At 40.4% G+C, this 25,131-nt stretch overlaps 1 protein-coding gene across 1 annotated transcript in view; it reads right to left on the minus strand.

The window, feature by feature from the left end:
* LOC139679616 (uncharacterized) overlaps window positions 1-25,131 on the minus strand; it is an 80,938-nt gene that overhangs the window by 42,853 nt on the left and 12,954 nt on the right. Inside the window, exons 6-28 of the mRNA XM_071571526.1 lie at window positions 24,592-24,757; window positions 23,558-23,695; window positions 22,600-22,783; window positions 21,467-21,594; window positions 19,486-19,589; window positions 17,840-18,005; window positions 16,898-17,080; window positions 16,034-16,186; window positions 14,747-14,891; window positions 12,629-12,796; window positions 11,783-11,901; window positions 10,500-10,781; window positions 9,377-9,532; window positions 8,733-8,917; window positions 7,806-7,988; window positions 6,334-6,425; window positions 5,979-6,148; window positions 5,538-5,697; window positions 4,439-4,518; window positions 3,062-3,242; window positions 1,829-1,984; window positions 1,218-1,351; window positions 965-1,123 (exon numbers count right to left, since the gene is read on the minus strand). Coding sequence (XP_071427627.1) covers window positions 965-1,123; window positions 1,218-1,351; window positions 1,829-1,984; window positions 3,062-3,242; window positions 4,439-4,518; window positions 5,538-5,697; window positions 5,979-6,148; window positions 6,334-6,425; window positions 7,806-7,988; window positions 8,733-8,917; window positions 9,377-9,532; window positions 10,500-10,781; window positions 11,783-11,901; window positions 12,629-12,796; window positions 14,747-14,891; window positions 16,034-16,186; window positions 16,898-17,080; window positions 17,840-18,005; window positions 19,486-19,589; window positions 21,467-21,594; window positions 22,600-22,783; window positions 23,558-23,695; window positions 24,592-24,757 — 3,592 coding nt within the window. The remainder of the gene's footprint in view (window positions 1-964; window positions 1,124-1,217; window positions 1,352-1,828; window positions 1,985-3,061; window positions 3,243-4,438; window positions 4,519-5,537; window positions 5,698-5,978; window positions 6,149-6,333; window positions 6,426-7,805; window positions 7,989-8,732; window positions 8,918-9,376; window positions 9,533-10,499; window positions 10,782-11,782; window positions 11,902-12,628; window positions 12,797-14,746; window positions 14,892-16,033; window positions 16,187-16,897; window positions 17,081-17,839; window positions 18,006-19,485; window positions 19,590-21,466; window positions 21,595-22,599; window positions 22,784-23,557; window positions 23,696-24,591; window positions 24,758-25,131) is intronic.

Here is a 25,131-nt window from a genome sequence, read left to right on the forward strand (position 1 = left end):
CTACTGGAGATTCAGAAAGGAAAATTTCCACCAATTTTCAGACCATTTACTTTGTTGGAAAGTTAAAAATAACCATAATTTTAGGTCAGTCTTTGCCAGGATCACAGATAAATTCTGTGCTTACAGGTATTCTCTATGAAAATAGAATAATAATGTAATAATATAATAAAAATAATAAAACCCACTTCAGAAAACTGTTACCTATCCTAAGATAATAACAGACAGAACCTGCAACTCCTGAGAAAAATAAAAATTTACACAAATAATCTCTGTAGTTTCTTTAAGAACTTTCTACGAATAAAGCAAAATTAACAGGGTGTTCCAATATAAATAATTATTTTCTTTCTTTATGTAGCCCATAGAATGCATTTCAAAAGAAAGCATAACCCCTCTCTGAGGATACTGATTATACTTTAAAAACATGGGAAAACTTTTACTGATCCAGGGTAAGGAACCAGTTTATAACAAAAAACACACCAAACCCAACCAACCAAAAAACCCCACATTGATCTTACTCAGCTACTGCATTTCATACCAACTTCCAGCTAAATGCTGTAATATTCTGAGTTATTATACCATGCACCCTCCTTCCACATTGTGTCAGCAAAGCAGCTTCTGTGAACCTCTGTAAACATTTTATACGTGTTAGCTCTGCAAAAAGCTCAGACCAAATGACACCCATATTTTTTGAGTATTTGAAAAATGGCTGCCACTTTTATTTGAAATGTCAGGGATCTCAATGTCCCTGGGTTAAGACCTTACCTAATTAAAAATTATTAGATCTGAGTACTTGACTTGTATTATTAATACTTACCATATTTACAAAACAAGGTATAGATAGATAGATAGATAGATAGATAGATAGATAGACAGACAGATAGATAGACAGATAAATTTATTTTTCTCTTGTTTTGCCCATTAGATATTTGAAGTGAAAGTCTTACTGTTCAGCAACCATGCTTACCTCCATGAAATAGCTGACTACAGATGGACTGGAACTGTTCTTCAATGCTTGGCTGATCAGCACTTTCTTCTTGTTGTTTGTTTCATCCCAGTGTTTCCCATAGTTCACTTCCACTTGGGAGGAAAGCCAAGAGACACTCGCTTCGTGCTCCAGGTGCACCTAAAGAACAGACCTGCCTTTTTCCTGGGAACTGTGCTTTTCCTCACATGCAACACGAGGACATTCACACACCAGTGCCTGGGCTGGTACCTACCCTGTGATTGTAGGCTGGAGTCTGCCCACAGTGAAATTCGTGCCCCACATCCAGTTTGTACACCCCATGTGCACCCGTCTCCACTTTCACCTTTTGCCTCACGCTGCATTCATGACGAGGATTTTTTGCCTCTCCTGTTCAAGTTAAATCCCAAAGTTACCTTTTCATATAAATCAGAAGTAAACTTTCAAAATCTTAATTCTATAAATCTGGTACTGACTTCAAGGCTTCTGTTTTTCAAAAACATTGAAGTGAGATTTGTCTCTTTTTACAGCTATATACTTGTTGATGTATCCTACAAACCCAAAGGAAAGCACACATTAAATGAACCTGCATTTAAGGGCAGTGAGTTTCTATTCCCATTGAAAAAAGTGATTTTTAATCAAGTGTTGGACATGCTTGTGGGAAACAACTTTTAAAGATGAACTGTTTCTATATGCAGACTCAAAGAATCAAGTTTATCCAAGTGAAAAGAGAAACTCAGCCCAGGTCTCAGATCACAGTTTCAAAACCAACCAAAATCTTTCTGTTGTGTTCTGAGCACATGGGCAAATAACTGGCAGAAAAAAAGAAACTGCAGACTGTTTTACTTTCCCTCTTTCTCACTGTACCTAGGAGTCCATATTTTATCCTCACGCCATGGGACCACACGCCCTTGTGCAGCTGGAGAAGGGCACTGACATCAGCTCCAAGAATGCCTGGAAGGTGAGTCTCCCCTTCCAACGAGTATTGTCTCAGCTTGTCATCAACCTTTTTCTCCAGAAATGCTACAAAAAGAGTACAAGTGATCATGCAGTGGTAGAGCTTGAAGTAAGTTTAGCCAGTAAAAGGAATACTACAATGGAGAAAACACAAATGTACTCATTCAGTCTGCCCACCATGAGGAATATCTTGTGAAGTGAACAGGTGGAAGAACAGAGTCTGATGTTCAGGCTCTTTCTGCACTGCATGGGGAGCCTGCACAACACACTTCCCAGGCACTGCTTCCAGCACACTGATCTCTTCACTCCCTGAGACCCAACCCGTGACCATGGGGGCATTCACCTCTGCCCCAGCCAGAGCAGGGCTGTGGCTTTGCACCGTTTCTGGTGCAGCCCAGCCTGGAGCTCAGGGGGAGGAGGCTGAATTCCCAGTGGCACTGGTTGGGATGCAGGCACTGGCAACCCACATGAAAGGACAAAGATTTCACCAAGAGGTGATCTCCCAAAAATCAAACCGGCATTTTTCAATCCTTGGTTTTATTTGAAAATACTGAGTCACCCTATGACATTTCAGTATCTTTACCACATGGAGAATTCAGTAAGGAATACTAAGGAAATAATTAGAGCCTTCGATTTAAATTACTGATTTATTCCACTGCATTAATTTACTTTTTAATGAACTAATGTTATACAAATAGTAAAGCCCTTTCTGATACATTCTCTTGTATTTTCCTTTTAGTGCATTTGTGAGAAAAAAAAAGGCTTCAACATTTTTAGAACAGGTCTTAAGAGACATTTCCCTGCACATACACATCTCTGCACTGTTTTGTACTAACAAAAGTGAAAACAGAAAATGTCCTAACAGCTGCTATTGTTCTGGCATGTTTTTGTTAAGTGATTCCTTGTATCTTATTTCCACCACCCCCTTCAACAGTAATTCAAAACAGACTTAAAAGCTTATTTTTTAATTTCTATTATTCTGAAATATATATTTTTACAAATTTATCAAAGATAATACTTTTAAAAATCAGTCTTTACTGATTTGAAAGGACTTTTAGGAATAGGTGTCCAAAACCAGGCAACCCTAACACATAAGGGCTCCAAAACTTGCATTTATATGGCAAATACTTACTGTCCTCTAACCTGAAAGAAATGCAGCATCCTTCAATAAATTACTCAGGGACACTGAAAAGGCAATCTTCTTGCCAAGCTGTTTAGTGAAGTTTCCTGACAGAATGACAGGACTGCTTTGCTTTTTCAGCTTTACCTCCAGCTGGGTCATGTATCTCTGCTCTCCACTCAGCATCTGCAAATCTGTCATTCCCTACAATAAACAAACAATAAAAACCCAAACCCCAACCACTCAACAGCACAAATTGATTAAGCTTTGAGAAAGCCATAGTATAAACTTGGGCATTTCAGAAATGAGACCAGAAGAGGAAGAATAGAGGTTTTTTTTTAATACACCCAACAACTGACCTCCCACCCCTCCTCAAACCACAAAACTTGCCATTAGTACGTAATGGGGAGGGAGGATGGATTTGTTTTTCTAGTCACAAAAAAATCACAGTGGTGGGATGCTATTTCCTTCAGCTCCTGCTGGTTTGAGGAGTGGCTGAAATCACTAAGAATGTCACAATACTGGGCCAAAAACTAATACAGTTTTACTGAAAATATTGTCAGTCTCACAGAGATTGAGGCTGAAATAGATGCAAATGTAATGGTCTGCAATGCTAATTAGTGTTGGGGTTCATGAGAAACATGCAAAAATCTTTGTTGAAATATTGCTCCAGAAAAAAAATCTCTTAATTAAGATGCTCACTGTATGAAAATACAGTGTTTGAAACCAACTGGCTTTGGAGGCCCACATAAGACATGGCATCCTGCTCTGGGCATCAGTTGCATAATGACAAAATTGCTCCTGTCCTGGAATTTAAACAAAAATGTCAGCAGAGTTTCAGTGATAAACTCCCACCTGCATTTTTGTTTGCTTTTTCATTTCAGCGTTCAAACATTGGCATTCTCTTGCTTATTCCACAGTGCTTAAACCGTCCACACACAATTTCTGTAATAAATAACATTATCTTGGAGATTCTTAAATGCAGAGAGCCCACAAAAGTGAGGAAATTAGGCTGGACTTACTCAGAGTCTTATGCATGGACAGAATACAGGTGTGGAAAACTGTGTGACCACATGTGGACATAATGAGCAAAGGCCACAGGAACCAACAGGATCTTCTCTACTGAACTAATACTGGAAGGAACCCAAAGTTTTGAGTACATCTGAATGTGAAAAAAATTGCTTCAGATTACTTGCAGAAGTTATGCTTTAAAAGCTTTTAAAACACAGCAATTTAGCACTGAGTCTATCTGAAAAATATATAAAAAACAGAATTGGTAATTCCTCTGATGGATTGCTCACAGAACTGTTTTTCCATATGTGTGTTTACACTGCCTTTCTTCTGTGTGCTTTTATGTGAGTGTTCATCTTAGTATGAGAGCTCATGAACTGAAAACATACCTTGATGTAATACACATCCTGGTCATCCACTATCAGCTCCAGGTGTCCAACTCGGGAACTTTTAGAAAACTCAATCCTCCCTGGAGAAAAATAAAACTGTTTACTTTTTCTGGCCACATGCTGTTCAGTGATGCTTCCTAAAACTGTACCCAAAATGGTGGCTGCTTTTGCTAGGAACAATATATATACAGAGCAAAACCAAAGTAAGTATCAGCTCAAAGGAAAAAAAGTAGGATCAGAGTGTACAAAGGCATTTTCCAAAGTGTCCTCAGAATACACTTCTCATTTTGAAAGGAGAATTTGAGGATATTAATTGAGAAGAGGCAACAAGGCTGTCTCCAAAAAAACCAGTTTAGTTCTGGAACTGATTTAGATACTTCCTTTAGGACTGTGCTAAAACTTATACGCTGTGTTGTGCTATGGAGACATTTCAAAAAGTAAGTACACAAAGCTTTGCATAGTGTAGGGAAATCTTTCTTACCATTCACTTGAAAATAACCAGGATAAAAAAAATTAAAAAGAGGGGAAAATTCTGAATATGTGATCTGGTAGAATACATCAACAGAAAACATCACTTGAGCACTATGTCAAAGAAGCTGAGACATGTTGTTGCATTACTACCGTGTATTTATCAGTCTGTATTTCACCAATGTGTTTGTTCCTTTGTGGTCTGTGTTACACTGTGATTGAAATGTTACTGAACAGCAGTATCATGGTCAGTACTTCACTGATTTGGAAACAAGTAATTTCATATCATAACTAAGAGAATGCAGCAAATCAAGATACTAAGGCCAGTCCAGCATATGTCAAACATTACAGACCAAGGCACCATGTTCCTTAGCCTTCATTTCATCTATTCTGGTAACAGCTTTCTTGTCTAACATGAATTTATGAACCAGGTGCTGAACCTCTGACTGTGCAAAATAGTGTAAACCAAGCTAGAAAACCCACTGGGCAGTAAACTGAAGGACTAACACACAATAACACAGCTTCAGCACTACATTATTGACTGAAATATATTCATATTTCTCAGTTACCTCTAATTAAGTTCTCCTAACTGATATGAACTGATGATCAGGTTCTCAGTTGAAAAACCTACCATCAATCTCAATTTTTTTCTTAGGTTGTATAAATTGGATTCTGAATTTCTTCTGTGGGACACTAAAATTTAGGTCAATACCAATACCCCTTTTCAAGTCTGACTTTGGAGTCCCAGTGAAGAAGTGAAAGACAGCTTCATTTGGGATCCACGAATCCTCCTGAAAGACAGAGAGGATAACCATGTTAGTCATTGGCACAGCAATTACAAACTGAGACAACAGAGTGTTTGTGTGCACGGTTCTGTATATTAAGAGTATGGACCTACTATCAGCATCAGCAATTTGTTTTCCGTGTATTTTTCCACTATAGTGGGAACCAATTAATAATAGTGTAGACCTTGAAATGCAGGTAGCTGAATATGCTATACTGAGATACATCACTCTGTCCTCAGAAGAATAAACTGAAACCAAAGCCACAGTACAATGTGCCCCAGTGGTACCTGAGCCATGTAGTCATAGGCAGCCTCCAGCACGTACTGCTGCAGGCCTCTGTCCTGCTTGGTCAGTGTGACAGCCACTCTGGAAGGGGCAGTGAGGGGGCACACCCAGCCCCTGGCTGGGGCAGGATGTGCCACCTCAGAACAGAGTTGCCAGCCCAGAATCCCAGACACTGGTGGGAGACAACAGTGGAACGTCCAGTTAGAACAACCAACACAGAAAACATGCAAGGGAATGAAGCACTGAAGACCTTTTAGAACTAAAATGCAAAAAAGGAACTCCACTGGATAAAATGATCTGATATGCATCTTTCAGAATGATCAGGCTTTCTAAGACAAGCATAATAGCTGGACTCACCTTCCTCCCTAGTGCAAGATCTGGTCTCTGTGTGCTCTCGGAAAACATCTCTCTCTTCTGTCTCATCCACCACTCTGAAGTAGAGTTTAGAGCTACAGCCAAGAATTGTGAACAGTGACTTAAAAACAATGATGCTAAAGTTCCAGCAATATTTAAACAAAATTCTCAGTTATATGGCATCTTGTCCAAGATGTGAAAAACAAGAAAGATGAAGTTGTGCTAAGGTCAATCTAGATTTCTACTAATTAGCACTGATTTTTATCCACAGATTCCATGTCTAATCTGCCACTATCTTGAGAATTCATCTGCCATTCTCCACAGTCAGTACTGGATTTCTCTGAGCAATTTGGTATGGTCAGCTCATTGAACTCCACTCCCTGACTTCTGGACACTTGGCTTACCCTTAGGCTATGTATTTCAGATCTTCAAAACTTCACTAAACTGCCTGTACAAGAATTGTGGTCTCTGCTTTTGAAGGGAGCAAGAGAGTTAATGCTCCATTTGATAGACTCTGCACTCAGTCTTTTGTTCAGATAATGCACAACACAGGTGTGTAATTATTTTTACTTTATTCTGGTCTGCTGTCCAGCCAAGATGGCAGAACCAGAATTATATGATGATGTTTCCCAGAGTCCTAAGGGAATGAATGGTTTAAATGTGAAGTCCAGAGACTTCCAGCCTTTTCTGAACTTCATATCCTACAGCACCACAGTGTCCCAAGTCAAGAGAAACACAGAGGAACAGTCCACATACTGTAAATACTTTTTTCATCTGTTGTCATGTCTAAGACAAGCTGACATGTCATTTACAATATGTGCCTTCTACTTGGACTTCTATAAAAACTAAAAATCCAAAGAGAAGAGAAATCCAGTAGAATAAAATGAACTAAAAAGTCTAGGTTTTATTAACACAAGTAATTCATCTGCTTAACATCTGACAGCTGATGAGGTGGTATATTACAAAATAACCCTCACCTAACATTAAAGAACCTAATTAAAAACTCTCCAGAAGGGTTTGAGCCTATCTTATTATTACTATATTCCAAATTTCCCCAGTGTTTTGTTAAATAGCATTCTGTTCCTAGTATTGCCAAATACCATCTGTAAAAGCAATGCTAAGCTTCTCCTCCACCATGTTAATATCTTGAACTCAATTCTTTGGGCATTAAAATTCCAGAAACAGCACTGACATTCAGAAGGAAGGAACAGGGGAGCATGAAAAATCCATTTACATCTTTTATCACAAGGCTTTGATTTTAATGTATGTTTTTGTGGTAAAGGAATGCAAAATGCCCCAAATAATTTCCCTTTCTTTTTCTTCTGAATGACAGATTTGGACTATGAGTCAGACTGAAACAGTTTGTTTTCTGACAAAATATATTTCTGCTTTACTTAATGAGCCTGTCAGTTCAGTTCTGATTCAAGGAAGTTAGCAGAGTTACTATTTTAGGAGATGCCCTTGCTTAATCTTACCTGAAATTAATTATTTCCATAGATTCTTCTGGAGTGTTCAAGAAAACTTTGAGCTCTTGCCCTTTTTTCACCTGGATTCCCCCATCCAGACTGGTAGATGTCCTCACTCCTGCTAACCAGCCTAGGCCAGCTTGTCCCAGAGTGCCCACAGTTCCCATGTGCACAGAGAGCTGGACAAATGCACTGTGGAAAGATCCAGACACATATTCTTCTGTGAAAAGCACTTTCTTTTTAAAGCACCTAATTTAAACCTCTTCAGTAAGTACACAGCATTTGATGTTGTAACAAAGTATGATTAAAATAATGAACTATTTAGTTCCAGAAATAACTGAAAAAATTGTATGTGCAGACATACATGTTCTAACATGAATTATAGTTTTACTGTATCTCCTAAGTAAGGGATTTAAACCCAGGCTCCAGCATGAAATATTAGCAAAATGAAAGCAATTAGGACTGAGTATCACAGTGCAAGTTTACGTCTGTCTGTACAGAACTTAGTCAAGTTTAGTAATGCTTTCATAAGTACAAAAACTAAAATAGCCAGATAAGGAAACACAGGGTTAAATCATCCATTGATTTGTACATCCATAACCTGTGACTGCATGTCTGATCCTGAAAAAAATCCCAAATACCATCCCTGTAACAGGAAAACATTCAAAAGATGATTTGCACACAAGAATTTAGGAGTTTGATTTAGAGACAGAGAGCAATATTCAGCTTAAACCAGCACTGGAGCAGCACAGCAACAGAGCTCAGAAGCAGAGGCAGGGCAGGAAAACGTTGCTCCCTCACACCAGAGCAGCACAAGGCTGGGACTGCCTTTGTTCCTCCTAATGGGTTACAAGGGAAGTTCACAGAAAACCCACATCGGGAATTGCTGCTCGACATCAGGAATGTGTGGAAGTGACACCCTGCAGCAGTTATTACCTTGGCTTGATATACCCATTTAGAAAGAAATCTGACTGTTGTTTGAAGTCCGCATTGCCTTTGATTTTTATGTTGATTGCTGCTGAGGCATTGACTGCCAGCTGAACAGGAAAGCCTGAAATTGCTGGAAACTGCAATTCTTCAGTGGCCAAACTCATCCTCTTATTGAACTGGACCTCCTGACCCTGTGGTGAAAAAAAAAACCAAGAACCAGAATTTTATTTTGCATAATAAAGTCAGTATTCAGACATTTTTCCAGGTAAAACTATCGACTGCTTCAGTTTGCTGTGAAAATGCTTTTACCTGAGCTGATTGGGGACATAAGGGAGAAAGCAGCCCAAGGCCTGCACCTGGCCAGGGCAGGAGTCAGACACTAGTCTGACCCCAGTCAAAGAAAAAAATATTTTTCATTTAAGCATGGATGGATTTGAATGAGAGAAGCAAGAGATAAGAACCATTAGATGGCAGAACAAGTCCTTATTCTGAACAAGTTTTAATGTACTGAATGCTGTTTAAACCAAATGCACAGTGTGCCTTTAGAGTACAACACAGACAAACAAGTAATACTTTGTATCTTTTACAAATCTGTCAGAAAGTGGTTTCTCAAGATACTGACTTTCAAATAGAAAAAAGGTTCCTTTTACCTTCAGAAGTTTGACAGCCAACTCAGCCAGATTTAAGGAATAATGTTTCATTTGTTTTCTTAAATCTTCACAATCTAAGAAGCTAAGTTCATTTCCAAAGATTTTTATGCTTAGCTCACATTTCAGTGCCTCCTTTCTCTCCGTTCTCTCAGTGAACTGACATGTGACAAAGAAAGAAGTCAAAGAGAAGGATGTTATCATTTCCCTCAAACTCAGAGTACACAATTCCTCAATCAGGCTGTTATTAGTAAACAGACATCAGGCTCCCTGTCACAAACCCTTCCTGGGTCAGTACCTGTTCTTCCCAGCTAAACTTCAGCTCCATACCCCACAAACTGACTGTCACTGTGAGCACAGGTCATGGCCAGTCATAGGATGACTGGCAAAGGAGAAGTATTATAATACATATCCACAACCAGGTGGAGCTTTGAAAAATACAGTCTCAATACAACATTAGGGATGCCATGATTGCTAAACAAACTGCTAAGAAGTAAAAATTGTACATTTTCTCTCCTTATGAATTGATGCAACAGCAGCACAAATGATCTTGAGCTCACTGTAAGAAGAAACCCCAAAAAGATGAGTCCCAAAAGAAGAGATGATCTAACACAGTCTAAATAAATCACGGCCCCCGAGTTTTCCAGCTAACACATCAACAACTGCAGTCAATTCTCACAGCTTTCCTGTTGTATAAATCTTTTCAAATATGGGTAAATTCACAAAGGGTCAATGTAACATCCAACATCAAACTGGGAAGTCAGATCACAAACAACACAACTCTGGAATTTAACATCAAGCACCTGTTTCAGTGCCAAAGCACTCAACAGACAACAGGACATCAGCATAAAGAGGATCAGAGCTCAAAATAATGAGAGGAAACCCAAAACACAGGCAAGATATTCTGGCTGAGAGTCTTTGTTTTGAGAGAATAAAACCACCTGCAAAACTGACTCTTTGCTGTATTTTAAGCAGCTCTTAAGTCCTCTGCCAGTGAGCAGAACAGGTTCCATGTGCTGCATGCCAAGGGCTCACAGCAACACAGAGCAGTGTCCAGTGTGAGATGGGGCCCTAAATTTACCTGGGGAATGCCATTGCTTTTTCCAAGAGCTACAGAGTCAGTTACCTGTTTGACCAGCTCACTCATCTTACTGTACTTTCTACCAGGACAGTTGTGGTTTGTTTTCCTCAGCTTTGGTTTGCCACTCCTGGTCACAGGAGGGTTGGAGGGGCTGTATCGCTGTGCACTCAGTTGCCTCTGCTTGACCTTCCCTGCCTTTTCCTCTGGGTTTGTTGACTTGTGCTTTCTTTCTTTGGTGCTTCCAAAAAAATAGTCACTGAGGGAAGCAGACTTCTGCCCAAAAAGCTTCTGTGCAAGAGTTTCAGCATTCTGCACTCGTACACCAACCTAGGGAAGAGCACACACCTTGGAAAGCCTGACAATGATGTGCATAAGCCATGTCCAGTTCTAGAAGCAGAAATTAAAAAATACAACCAGATGCAAACAAAAATGAAAGATTTGCCAAACAAGATCACAGCAGTCTATGAAGTTTAGCAATCTGTCTCATGCAGCATCCAGTACTAGATATTTCAGTATTAAATCCTTCCACAAAAATTAGTTGGTTGTGTAAAGCTCAGTTCAAAATAAAAACACTTTTTTTTATTCAGGTACCAGTTCATTTACACCATGATAAGACAGTCTGAGCCACTGCTATTTTAGCATGTTACAAACAGTATTTTGGTTGGAAAACCATTGCACACCCTTTCCATGCTTCTGAAATAAGATTCTGTTTTGGAAGTTTGCTTAAATCAGCATTAATAACACAGAGAAATCCAGGGTATATAACACTGAAAAAAATACCTTGTCCCCTTGCAAGCTGAGACTTGAGATCTGAAGGCTGAATTAAATTCTTTCTTCCACATGTACACCATTGTGTGGCACATCAGAGGCACAACTAAAGGTGAGGCTGCAGGCAGGTCACTGAAATATCCCAAGCACCAGACGCTCAGTGGCACTAAACAGTGACTTGGCTCTGTGTAACTGAGTCTGTCTCCTGTATTAGAGGTACCCAAGCCAGCTGATTTTCCACTGTAAGTCACGTTACTGGCCTAAACAGGAGCTAGAGCAGTGTCTCAGGAAGCACTGACTTTAATCTTTCATTTGAATCAACAACAAGAGCTGGGGATAACTCTCCTGACTGGTGCATGACACCAGCAGTGACAGTGCTTTTATTGGCTCAGTCCATCACACAGAGGAGTCACCAGCCTGAGGCAACTGTGCTGGAGCAGTGACAAACACACCTTGCTTAAGGAACTGCAATGGGAAAACATTTTTACATCAATATACCAAGTGTCCCTTGAGGAGGAGGATTTAAAAACCCCAACAATTAAGAAAATCCCCAAACTTGCCTCCAGGAAATTCACAGCCCGTCCCATAAGGTGAACAGTCAAATTTGTCATGACTGATCGTGGTAGGAAAGATGCAGGAGAAAACACCACTGAGGCTTCCATATTTGCACCTGCACCAGCTGCAATGGAAAACACAGATGTCTGTCAGTTAGAGAGCAGCTGTTCTCAAATACTTTGCAAAGCTCATCATTCTTTGGGAAACTGGAACTCTGCTCATTAAGAAGATGGTGAATAAAGCACTGTCAGTGGATGAAACTATTTAACTTTTTAATACAGCAAAGACATTACTGTAAGTAATTGCCATTTACTGGAATTCCATATTTACTGGATATCTCACTAATATAAAAAGAAAAGCATTTACAATACATAATATACACAAATGCACTGGAAGAAATGGAAAAAAATGTTACCCTGAAAAGCATCAAGTAGCATTTTCACTGAAAACAAGTGGTGAACAGATAGTAAAGTAGGAAGGAACTAGTTTCAGTCTTTTCTTATACCAAGGATAGCACATGAATCAGGGGGAAAAAACCACATCCCAAACCCCTGTTGCTGCAATGGAAGCTCACTAAGGAAGGGGTCAAAAGTTGATGTTCACAAAAAATCTTACAAATTCATTGTTTCTTAGTCCCCTCTCTCACAAAAGGCACAAGAGTTCCTGGTGTCTGGCTTGCTGGAATTACATTTCATATACTCCAATTAGGGTCAGAGCAGATTCAAGTTTCCATTTACATATCTGGGTGCTATTAAGTCATAAAAATTATCTCTGGGGCAACATGTAAAGGGCCAGAAAAGTCAGATGGGATTTTATTAATCCATAAGCTACAAAGCATTAAGTTCTAAAACTCGACATACCTGAGTGAAAGGTGACATCAGAATATGAGGAGTATTTCCATGTCTCCTGGTCAAAATCTCTGCTCAGGATTTCATCGGGAATAGAATCCCGAAGGTGCTCCTTCAATGGGTCGTCTGTCTCCAGGATCTGAGAGAGATGACTCCAAACAAAGGAGCCCACTTCAATTAAACCAAGAAAAGCATTTGGGAAACAGACAAAAATTAAAACAGTTTTAAAAACAGAGAGGAAACATTTTCATTTATTTATACCAAGCCATTCCCCTGAGCACAACTGAATTCATTCATTTTCAGCCCCATTAAAATTAGTCTGATTCCCCTATCTTGACCACAGGCAACTGATTGAAATACTTATTCTTTCCAGTATGGTATGTGAGGGATCATTCCCTCCCCACCTTCACTGATGCCTCTCAGCCAGCCTAGGCAGTCAAAGAGGTTAGGATATCCCACTTGTTTACTGTTTGCAGGGGATCTGCTAGACTGAATTTAAAGGAATGCAACAGAATTATTTAAAATATGTTTTTTTAACTTGGGCAGCATCACTCATTTTGTTCTTTAAAAAATTATTGAAACATTAAAATCAATGAAACATTAAAAATAAAATTTAAGTCTAGGGTAGACAGCAAGCACATGAAAATCTTAAGGTAACAATTAAAAACTATAAGCAGGAATAAAAATGGCCTTTTGAAGACAAGCATTAAGCAACTTCAAATACAGGGAAGCCTATTAATCAGACACCCTACATGAACACTGGCAACAACATTGGTGGATTTGTAAGAGAAAGCTGCCCATGGGCCTTCTTTACCTACAGCAAAGAAATCATTCCAATACAAAGAATCTTTCTATACTGTGCAATGTACAATATGTCCAAAAGCCCTTCCAAAAATAAACCAATAAAACCACATACAGTTAAACAGTTGTGACTGAGAATCAGTATTACTCTATGACAGTGTGTGGATTTATGGCTTGGCCAGGTATTGCTGTGTTATTGGGGGGCAAATAATCCCAAATGTTCTGGAGTCTGGCTCTTCAACAGAGACCTTTTTGTCTCCTGAAGATAAAAGATATTATGCTTCAGCACTAGCTCAATGCACAGACACTGAATACTGATGTAACTGCACTTTTCACCACATAACTTTTTTTCAAATTTTTTTTCTGAAGGTGGCAACTAAAAACTAATGTGCTCTATGCCTTCAAAAGCACTTATTCAAAAGTTTATTATATAAATTATTTAGGCATCACATCAACAAAAGATGAAGGAAATTAGCAAAAATTCATGAGTACTGCATTGAATTGTTTAAAAACAGACATTTTGACTTGTAGAGGTCCTTTCTAGGTCAGACAGATCACATTTTCTGCATGGAGCCACAGGGAGGAGAGGCACTGAGGCACTACCTTGCCAGGAATTTGCAGGTGGGTGCAATTCTCTCTGTCTGAGCTCTAAGCAGGGGGAAGGAGTCCCCTGCAAAGCACAAGCCACATCCTCAGGTGAGCACAAGGCTAAGCCTGAGCTCACATTGCTGCAGGACATACTGGTGGGACACAGCATGCTGGTGCCATGGACACACAGCCCCAAACTGGAGCTGGCCAGGAACCAGAACAGCAGAGTGAAGGCACAGCCTTCCATCTGCCTGCAAACAGTCCTACAGACTCCTTGCTCAGGTTTGCTTCATCCTGACAGATGTAAAGGCAAAGGATTAGCCTCCAGGCATTCACTGTTGAACATGGGGAAGCCATTTGAGAATATTGCAATGATTTTTTCTGCGACTTGCTTCTTTTTCAACTTAACAAAACGCAATTTGCAGTTATCCCTTTGTATTTCTAATGCACTGAGCAACAAAGATGTTCCACCTGTTTTCATTAGCCTTCAGCTAATGAAATGTTGCCAGTAGAGGGAACTAATTCTATGAAAAATCAGTTCTTACTGACTATTGCTAAACTAATTTCATTATGAAATGTCACAATCATACAAACAATATTTTAAAAACACTCTACAAAGCAGAAAGATTAAATAGAAGTTGATACAGATTGGTACCATAACACCTGTAAAACAAATATTAGATTGAAGTATCATTTAGGAACATATTAGACTCCAGTAATTGTTTGCCTAACCTTGGCTGGATGTTTCTTTCAGCAAAGTCTTTTGTACTTGTTTAAATAACTCTTCATGTGGACATTTCATTGCTATATAATAAGCAGCAATTCTTATTTCCACATCTTCACTGGTTGCTTGATACAATTGAACTGATACATCATTCTAAGAGAAAGAGATGAAAAAATAAAGGCAATTACAACTTACTCTCTTAGTACAACAACTCATGCATGCAATTCCAGGTCCAGGTCGGGTTTTGAGACAGCTATTGCTTTATACCTGACCAAGTCATGTTGTGCAAGATGTGTACAAATGTGCATGTTCTCTATACCACCTTACCTACAAATTTCCTGAACAAACTGTCATTATGACCTGAATCCTGAATCCTATACAGACTCATTTATCCAGGACTGTGAACACAGAGCCTCACTTGCCATCACGGCTGGTGAAGATGGGGCTTTCTGTCTATTGTATTTGTCATTTGTGCCACAGCTCACACACAGACAGTGACGTTTTTGTTCACAGATCATCAGTTCTGCCAGGAACAGACATTGGTGAGTGATACTAGGAACATTTTTATTACTATTTAACACCCCCAGCCCACCCACAGCTCACTTGGTGGGGTGTATGACAACATAAAGACTTCATAGTTCAAACAGGTCTAAGGAGCAGCACCAAGCTTCATAACTACAGAACAAGTGAATTGCACCAATCCACATTGCAATTACATTTTAAAAAGCCATAGAAAAATGCTTTAAAAAGTGCAAGCCTGTGTGGAACCTCTTGTTCTTCTGGGAAAGGACAGCCAGCTTTGCCCAAGGTACACTCCTGGTTTTGCCATTCCTTTTAGCATCTAGTTATTTCAGCTAAACAAGTTTTGTGTTTTCTTCCATTAAACCATTTAATAGTCTAACTATGACAGTGTATTGCAAGTCACAACAAGCTTCTCATGTTAATACTTTATGTTTCAGAGAATGTCACAGTGGAACAGACTATGGGAAGAACGAAATACTGTGGGGTTTCAGTCATAACCCACAGGTACATAACCCACCCAGCTGAAGTGCCTATTTCAGAAGTCTCAAACACTGAGTCAGACACTGAGTGTGTTACCTCAGCTCCAGCAAAGCACACTATAGGTCTGTTCGTGCAGGTGTCCCAACCACTCCTCCAGCAGCACAGGGCTCTCTGCTGGGACAGTCTGCTCTCCTTCCTGACCTGTTTGTGTGTTTCACAGCTATTCCAAACAATCCAAAACCTGGGGCGGTGCCAGGAAGCCACCAGCCACCTGCTGACAATAAATCACCTACCCTGGCAGCGCAGGGGATGCGCCTGAAGGCCTGCAGGGCAGCGAGGCGGATTTCCATGGAATTGCTCCTCAGGGAAGCACAGGAGCTCAGCACGGGAGCCAGCAAAGCCGCTGCCAGTCCTGCATTTCCGATGGCTTTGAGCACCAGCTGCATCTGCAAACACAGAGCAAGGCACAATGAAAAGTTCCTTGAGTGTTGTCAGCTGGACATTAAATTTTATTGCATTAACATTTCCTTTGCAAAACTGTGTTCAAATTGATTCCTGATCATTTGGTGGTGGGGGGGGGGTGTGTTACTGCAGCCCCTGTTGTTCCAGCTGAGCTGTGGCTTTACTGGGAGGACAAGACACCACAGGGACCACTGTTCTATTCTAATGCCATGTAGCACTTTAAGTAGAATCTGGTGGGATACAAAAACATTATGAAAAGCCTGCATTGCAATGGAAAAGCAGAAGGCACACATTTGATGTACTGTAAAAGTTTTTCAACTATTGTCTCTTTTGATTACAGATACTTTGAGCTTTTAGTGATTCATCATGGAGTTCTGGACACAACAACCAAATTCAAACAAGAATCTGTCAGCAGATGAGTGTTCTTTATACTGATCAACAGTATGACTTTTGCTTCATCATAAGGTCAAAGACTTTTCCTTATTTCCACACACAGAAACATCAACACTGATGGCTTGTGCTTGTTGCATTAGGACATTTTATCAGCCCACTCTTGCAAAGAATATTAATTTACAAACCTTGTATTCACAGCTTTCTGGAAATCCAAAGAATGCCATTTTCGTCAAACAAGTTCTAGATCATGAAGGGCACAGAAAAGTCAAGCACTGTATCACATCCCTCTGCATGACCATTACCTTGCTGAGATGTTCTGAATTTTGCACAGTGCAGTTTCCTCCCAGGAATTTCCCCAGAGTGCTCAGCACACTCTGCACAGCAGGTACACCCTCACAGGAGCTGTGAGCTGAACAAAAGCGATGCAGGAGAGCAGAGATCCCCAAGAAGCAGCTCTGGCTTGCTCTGGGGGACTCCAGCAAAGGCTGCAAACAAGCACAGAAAGAACAGGGTGTTTCAGAAAAGTCATGAGAAAGACTATTGTAACATACCACAGAAAATAAATGTATCTAAATATTTACATACTAAAACCCAGTCTGAACAATACATGTTTTCAAACTGTCTGTAAAGGAAGTACACAAACAAACAAGAAAGAGAGGACAACCCTGCAGAGGTGTAGTGGAAAATTCTTCCACATATGGGCTAAATTAGTGTCAATATGGTACAGACTTCAGTTCTTTTCACAAGAAATCAAGCCCTGTGTCCTCAGGGAGGAGCATGAAGACAAACCTAACCTATTTTTCTGGACCCTCCAAACAGTAAAACCTTCACCAGAACACAGTTTCTCTAAGTTCCACCTCAATACTTAACAAAACCACTGAGAGCTCAGTAAGTCCCTGGTGGTTTACCCATTTTTAGATGAAAATTAGCTTTTCTGTCCAATAAATCTACCAATTCTAAATTTCTGTGTCCACTGTGAAGAAAGCCTGTTACTGTTGAAAATGCCACCACTTCAACCAATGTTAGTGAACCTCAAATTTTTTTGAAGTATCTACAATACAAATGCAGATCAAGATGCATCCTTGTTTGGAAACCAGATCAAAATAGTCAGTAATGTCATCTCCAAAATTACCTGGACAGAGTTCTGTATAAATCTGTGAAAACAGCTATCACAGTAAAACACAAAAACTATGAGCCACCTAAATCAATGACAATTTGAAAAAGAAAAAGCCACACCCACTCACGGCAAGAGATTCAATCATGCCCGAGGTGGGCTTAGGAATGAAGGCAAATGACCAGAAGAAATATTCTACTTTGTCTTCCTCGACTTCTCCAGAAGCCACGAGTTCTTTCATCAGGACAACACAGGCCTCTGTGGCACAGGATGGGAGAGCATCTATTAATGGTTGCCTGGAACACAAGGAAAAAGTACAGCAAACCTGAAATGAGCAAAACACTCAAGACTCAAACAAACACACTGAGGCTGAGCTTCTCAAAGTAAATAAAAGTCCCCTGGCTTATGCCAGATTCCACAGAAATCAATATTATCCTTCGGTTTAGTGACCTCATGGAAATGTGCCTCAGCCAGGATGTGATGCAGGTGCACTGGTGTTTCAAGAACTGTGTCTAACCTGGATTTCAAGGAAATATTTAGCTGCTTTCTCTGAAAGTGAGGCCAAATCATATCCCAAGTCTGACTTCTAAAGACTGAGATACCTTAAAGCACTGATTTCTTTATTAAGATGGTTTTTTCCTTTCATTTCACCTATAACACTACTAACAAATTAAAATATTAAACTGAATTGACTCTGCTTTCTTAGACCTTATCTAAAGAGAAAAGTTACACCAGATGACAGACAATAGACATTGCAGTTCTTAAGAGTTCTGTAAATATTCAGTACCTGCCTCCTATACTGGTTGATGGACACTTTGGCATTAACTAGGAAGCAGTTAAACTAAATGTGATAAAGGCACTTGCATCATGGAGTAGGCTGCATGGGGGCTTTTTTACTCTTAAACTTAATAATCATGTCCTTAGTAAAATTAGTCTAAAGTTGATATAGAAAAAGGCAGTGTAGTTTAACTGTTTTCTAATACTGAAGAATATTAGCATGACTATTTGTCAAAGGGTGTGAATAAACCTAAACCAAAACAAAATTTGCCCTTTTTGCATGAAGCAAAGTTAACGTTGCAAACATAAAATCTGTAATTGGATTAATTTCAAACAGGTTGATGATGTTTAGTACTGAAACCAAGAATAAAACTTGTTTCAATGTTTTCACTTTTGAGAATATTGATCTTGAGAGGAAAAAAATTAGTACTTATTTTAATAATACTGAATTAGTATTTCTGAAAGTCTCAAACAATTGAGTCAGAACTGGCTGCAGAGGAGCAGGGCCTTGACCCTGAAAGCTGCAGTTGTATGATTGGAATAAACCATGCTGAGAGCAGGCTGGGACTGAAAGATGGGGCTCCACCACATCCCAGACTTTGTCTCCTCTCCCCCGTGAGTACTAAGGGCACTGAAGGCACAGATCCAGGCAAGCTTTTCCATAACAAATGGCAGTGTCTGCTCAAATCCAGCAGCATTGATTTCCCTGTATGCCATGACTCAGGTTTCCTGTTCACTTTGCTTCTGAAACAGGAAATCTGTCTGTGGGAATAGACTTGGGACAGGAAAGTCTATTTTGTACACAACAGTCATTCAGTAGGGAGAAAAGATCACCCCTATGCTACATAAACAAGACGTGCAATACAAATTCTTCCTTTAAAATGCTCCAAATTTACATCTGACAATTAGGCACAGATTTGAAACATTAAACTATTTTAGACAGTCACAAAACGTTTCTTTCCTATCTATTGTTAAATGCAATGACTATATGAGCCTTACCAGTTGTCTCTGCACTTGAAGGAAGATCTTTGCCATAGTGCTCTCAGGGCCCCAAGGGGAAGATGCCGAAGCTCAAACACAAGCGCCATGGAAAGGCCAGCGGTCTGCAAGGGCACAGAACCAGATGGAACACTCATTGCTGCTGGGCACCAACCAGCTTTAGAGAACAGAGCACAGCAAGAGATAAACTCCCATCTAACAACTCAGTGAAAAATTTCACAGAGGAACAGCTATTTTTGCTTTCTAATAATACAGCTTTAGAATGAACTGTCTGATTAGGTGGGCTGTTCTCATTTCTTAAGGCAGGTTGCTCTGAAATTGAGCTGTCATTGTAAACTCTCTATTTGAAGTATCATAATAACAAACTACATTCAAATTTGACTCCAATTCCTACCCCTAAATGAAACATAAGAAAATCTGCCTGTTATTCTACATAGCAGCTTGCTTTTCCTTCTGTCTGCAGACTTGCCATAGCTCTACTTAAGAAAAAAATTCCTCTGAAAGCATAAACATGGTCTTGCTACACCCAAATAGGCAGTAGCTACTTAGAATGCCTTACCGGGAGGAAAAAAAAAAAAAAGGAAAAAAGGCAAACTTTTTTGGGTCAGACTGTGGCACAGGAGCAAGGCAGAGCAAACCTAACATCCTCTTGCCCACCCTGCTCAATGCACAGAGAGCCACATTCACCAGAGCTGCTGAGAAAGCACCAAAACCCCAACAGCCAAATGGGAATTCAGCCTCCAGCACAAGCAGCGTGACAGACTTCCCTCAAGCCTCTCTCAAGTGAGGTTCCTTCTCCCCATCCCTTTTTCCATTCTTTGTCAGTATGCAGCTTGTTCACTTAATGGTCCATTAGCTAATCTACATCCACATGGAAATCCAATCTTGTTTCATAATAGCATTAAAAATTAAACAACAACTTTGCTTCCTTGGAAATGACACAGTCTCCACCTCCATTTTCTCATCCCTTCACTGTTTTCCCTGAAGTTGGGGATTTTTCCCTTCCATTATTTCTCGGTTTTGTGTCCTGAAAGAAATGCATAATCTCACCTCATTCAGAGTCAAACAATAAGGGGACAAACAAGCTATAGACACATAACAACGCAGCTGTCTCCCCAGCAACACTCAGGGCATTCCCATAACTTCTTCCCTGGCCCAAAGGACATTTTATTGGCTGAAATGAGGGATAATAAAGATTCTCTTTGAAATGTCTTGTCACACAGGAGGAACACCCTGAAAAAGTGAAAATAGTTCACAACCAATCGAACCCAAACCCTGTGCTGCGACGGGCATATGATGAATAATTCACCTCTCTTTTGGGCAGTGGCACAGACAGCAGCCACTTGTGCTAATCCTAGTGATTTACAAAACAAATGTCCCACACATGAAGCCAGGAGGCCTCTTTGGATGCAGAAGTGACATCCCACTGTTACTGGGAAAAATTGTTCACCATTCTCTCAAAGCCACTGAATTGGGTGTTCAATACAAGGTAGAATTTAGAGAAAGTTTCTCAGATCCACTCCAGTAATTCCTTTTTTCAGCATTTTCCAGGTAACATGTAGCCCTCCACTCTGTGCCTAAACACCATTACATACTGTTGTAGCACTGACAGCACCGAGAATTAAGTGTTTTTGTACAGTTTTCTTCCATTTTCAAATGTCTGTGTTTTTTTTCAAATTGTTTTATGTAGGAACGTCACTACTAGCAAGAACCACTCTGTCTGAAGGATAATGGGATATGAACCTGTCTTCAGTTCACTGCCCTCCGTTCATCTCAGGTGAGCAAAAATTAAGCTGCTTCTTCTGTGTTGTGTGACAAGTATTCTTGGTCACCTCTGAATTTCACAGACACAGGGTCTTCATTTCAATAATTACTCACTGGTTCAGCTGCTGCCATCACCAACAAAAAATAGAAGACCTGAGTGAGCTAAGGAGACAGGCAGAGCCCCAGAGGGCAACAGGGGCTATGAATAAAAGCTCACCTCATAACTGGCACTGTGTGCCAAGCAAAGCTTCCACACCAGCTCAGTCACTTCCCTTCCAGTGACCTCCCTCTTGCTCTTTTCCACTTCATAGACAATGCTGGTCACGTATAGATCCTCAGAGTCCACTGAAAAGACAAGGAAAAATCAGGTATCTGGTGGTTGCTGGCCATTTTCTATGGTTAACCCTCTGTGCAAGGGGAAAGTTTCTCTCAGAGCCTTTATTTCTACCTCTAAGAGTCTCTCTAGTCTCAGTAAAGCCAAGGGATGAATATGAATGTCTGCAGCCAGCTTGAATTTAAGGACAAAACAGTATAAAGATGTAAAGATGAATCTGACCTGAGTCAGAAAAACAAGACAAAGATAGACATAAAATAAGTCCTACTTTCCATCAGTGTCTCTTAGAATGGCCCTCCTAGTCTGCATTCATCCCCTTTTCCAATGTCATCTAATCACACATTCCATACTTCAGCCTCCCAAAAAATCAACATGAGGTCTAGGTGCCAAGAAAAATAACTGGCTTGACCCTTAACCTCTTCCTGAGGAAGAATCTTGTCATGTTGGCATAACTATAAACAAAAGGCATCCTAGAATTTTGGGGGTTCCTTTTAAAGAAAAAAATCCCAACTATTTAGACGCAGACAAAATAAAAAAACCCCAACCAAACAAACAAGATGTTTCTCAATATTTAGAGCTCAACTATAAAATCTTTCCTCAGGCAAGCTGCCCATTGTAAAATCACTCTTCTAAGGGAACACACACAGAGCAAAGAAGGAGCAAAAAATAAAACAGTCCTCAGACATGGCATGTCCTTAGTTCCATTACGACTCACAATTAATTAGGCTCCATTTGCATAAAAATCAGGAATTGTCCACAGACAGGGGAAGGCTGATGCTCTGCCTAGAGGGGTACTAGGTATGTAAAGTAGGCAAAAAGGAGCTGATCAGTAGGGAAAATCACTTTTGGACCCACCCAGCTTTGTTTTGGAAGGCTCCAGCTCTCAAAGGGACAGCTCAACCTGTAAAAACACTCACTTCCAAATCGTTTAATACCTTAAAGGAAATACTGGGTGCAAAGAGTCCCAAGATGTTCTAGGCAATAAAGGCACTTTACTGTAGCAGGAGCACGGTTACCCTGTCTGTGCAGTGTCTCTGGCTCCACCCGCAGCAGTGTGAGCGCAGTCTGTGTCCGTGTCTCGGTGCCCTCCTGACGGGGCAGCGTCACTCGGTCACTCTCGGTGCATTTGGCCTCAGCCAGGACTCCATCCCGAATGCTCTGAACACATTCCAGCCTGGAGGACAGGACCTGCTGCTCAGGCTGAGAAGAACAGACACTTCAGGAAGAGTCTTCATGACCTCAGTCATCCTGCCCAACCCTTTCTCTCCCAGAGGATTCCAGTTCTGGGACTGTGTGCAGCCCCTTGTCTAGAGTGCCCCCCTCTCACAGTGCCCAGCCTGGGGATGTTAATGAGCTCTTTATTTTCAGTCTAATTTTTCATCTCTGAAAAGCACCTGCTACTAATTTTCAGCATCAAACGGTCTCAATTCATTTCAGTTCACAAAGCCCAGTGTTAAGCAGGTCTTTTTCGTCAGCAGAGCTGAAGAAAGCAAAAGGCTGGTCAATTATGAGCAGCTAGTACTATACAAGAAACAAGTAAAATTCACCTAATAAAAATGGCAGAAGACAATTACATTGACTGTATTTGCTGCCAACAGTGGAAAACTGTAAGTCTGGTTTTTAGAAAAGCTTCTATCTTTCCCAAGTTTTCTGCAAAAAATAACTTTCTTTTCGTACTATGGTTTTCTTTTTATTCACATCTCTCTGTTCCCCTCGTCCACACTCCACTTTCAGTTTATCACTGTATTTTAATGAGTTAATCCAGGTGCTTAAGAACCTCTAGCATTTGTACTATAATGTTCATCAACTACAATGCAAATTTGCATTAAAGCAAATTCTGTGAATAACAGGCATTACAGGAGGAATAATATTCATCACTTCTTTGCTAACGACTCAAGTTTGGGCAGACACACACACTCCTCCAACAAGCTGAAAGGCCCTGTGGAATAATCAGTGAGATTCCCCCAAACTCACCGACACATGAGGAAGAACAACAGACTGCACAGAAGTGAGACCAGAATATCGATGGGAGCAGAGGTTTAATTCCTTTGTCTTTACAAGGATGGGGCCCTTTTGCTGATACCTTGTTGGGCATATTCCCAGTACATCCTCCTAGGAACAAACACACAGAGTAGAATCACACATGCACACATTCAATACAAGGAGCTATTGTGGTTTACTATAATTATTTTAATAATTACCTTTAGGGAGTAACAACAGAGACCTGAATTCTGCCTTGCAGAACGCTGGCTTTGCCACAAAAGTCATGAAAAGGCAAATAATTTTAAAGACCTTGGTCAAAATTTATAGTAGCCAGGGTCTGTTGATTTGTTTAACTTTACTGTGTTATTCTGAATCAAATAATTTACAGATAGATTCTTTTCCACTTAAGATTTTGTGGGTGTGCATGGAAGCATTAATTCAGAATAACCTTAATTACGTATGAGTGTCCCAAGCCTTACAGCAGAACATCTCTCAGCACTGGCATGCAGCAGTAGCAGGAGAATGAGGCAGTGCACACCGTGCTGAAGGTCAGCCCAGACACAGCTCTTCCCAACAGAGCCACAGCCCTTGAGGCATCTCAGCTGCACTCCTGCAAACACACAGGTGACAGCAGCGTAGGCTGACTATTGTTTTAGTCTAACACAGCAGAACCTGAGTTTAAGCATGAAAATAATTGCAAAGAACTCTGAGGAGCCACATCTTAAAGCCTCCTGGAATTAACAAAACAAAGAAATGGTGAATAATCATGGATAATGAATACTGTATTTTCCCAGAGAACAGGTAAGCCCTGGTACACCTTGGGTTGTAACCAAGTAGTGGATTCCAACCCTCAACAGGAATGCGAGTTATCTATAATTTTATAACATTCACAGCAAAGAGCTACTACATGACTGCCACTGTCTGCTGAACCAAGTGGAAAAAAACCTTTCTTTATGCACAAAGGGAGCAGACTCAACATGTACAAGGGCCAGAAGTCACCTCAGAGCACGACTGTCCTGCCTCACCTCCTCAAGGACGGCGCCAGCAGCAGGAGCTCGTGCTGTCTGCAGCACACTGAGGATGCCTCGCTTTATGTTCAGGGCCCAAGGCTGCTCACTCCTCGCAGGACAGAGCTGCAGAACTTTCCCATCACGGAAAGAAAAATGAAGAGGATGCTGTTCTAATATTGCCCTGCAATAAAATAATTTATTGTTTCTTGCTTCAAACAGCGCAAGACAGTTACAACATTAGACTCAGATTTTCTCAACAGAGCTGTTCCTCCACTATGGGTCTCTCTCATTCTGTATCTCCATTCTCTACAGCAAGCCTCTATTCTTCATAAATTCTCTCTGACCCTAGGAGTCCTTAAAAAACCCCTCATAAAACCCTAAAACAAATCCTCTCAAGATAATCACTGCATCCTCAACATAACTGTAACACCCAATAAAGGCAGCTCCTGGTAAATTCTTTACACATAAATGTCCTCAGTGGCAATGATTCCTGTTTAATGTAAGAGAGAAATTCCATTTTATGATTCAGGGTGCCTTAGCATTGGTAGGCATGTC

This window comes from Pithys albifrons, chromosome 16 (genome assembly GCF_047495875.1).
Source record: "Pithys albifrons albifrons isolate INPA30051 chromosome 16, PitAlb_v1, whole genome shotgun sequence".
Taxonomy (NCBI): Eukaryota; Metazoa; Chordata; class Aves; order Passeriformes; family Thamnophilidae; genus Pithys; species Pithys albifrons.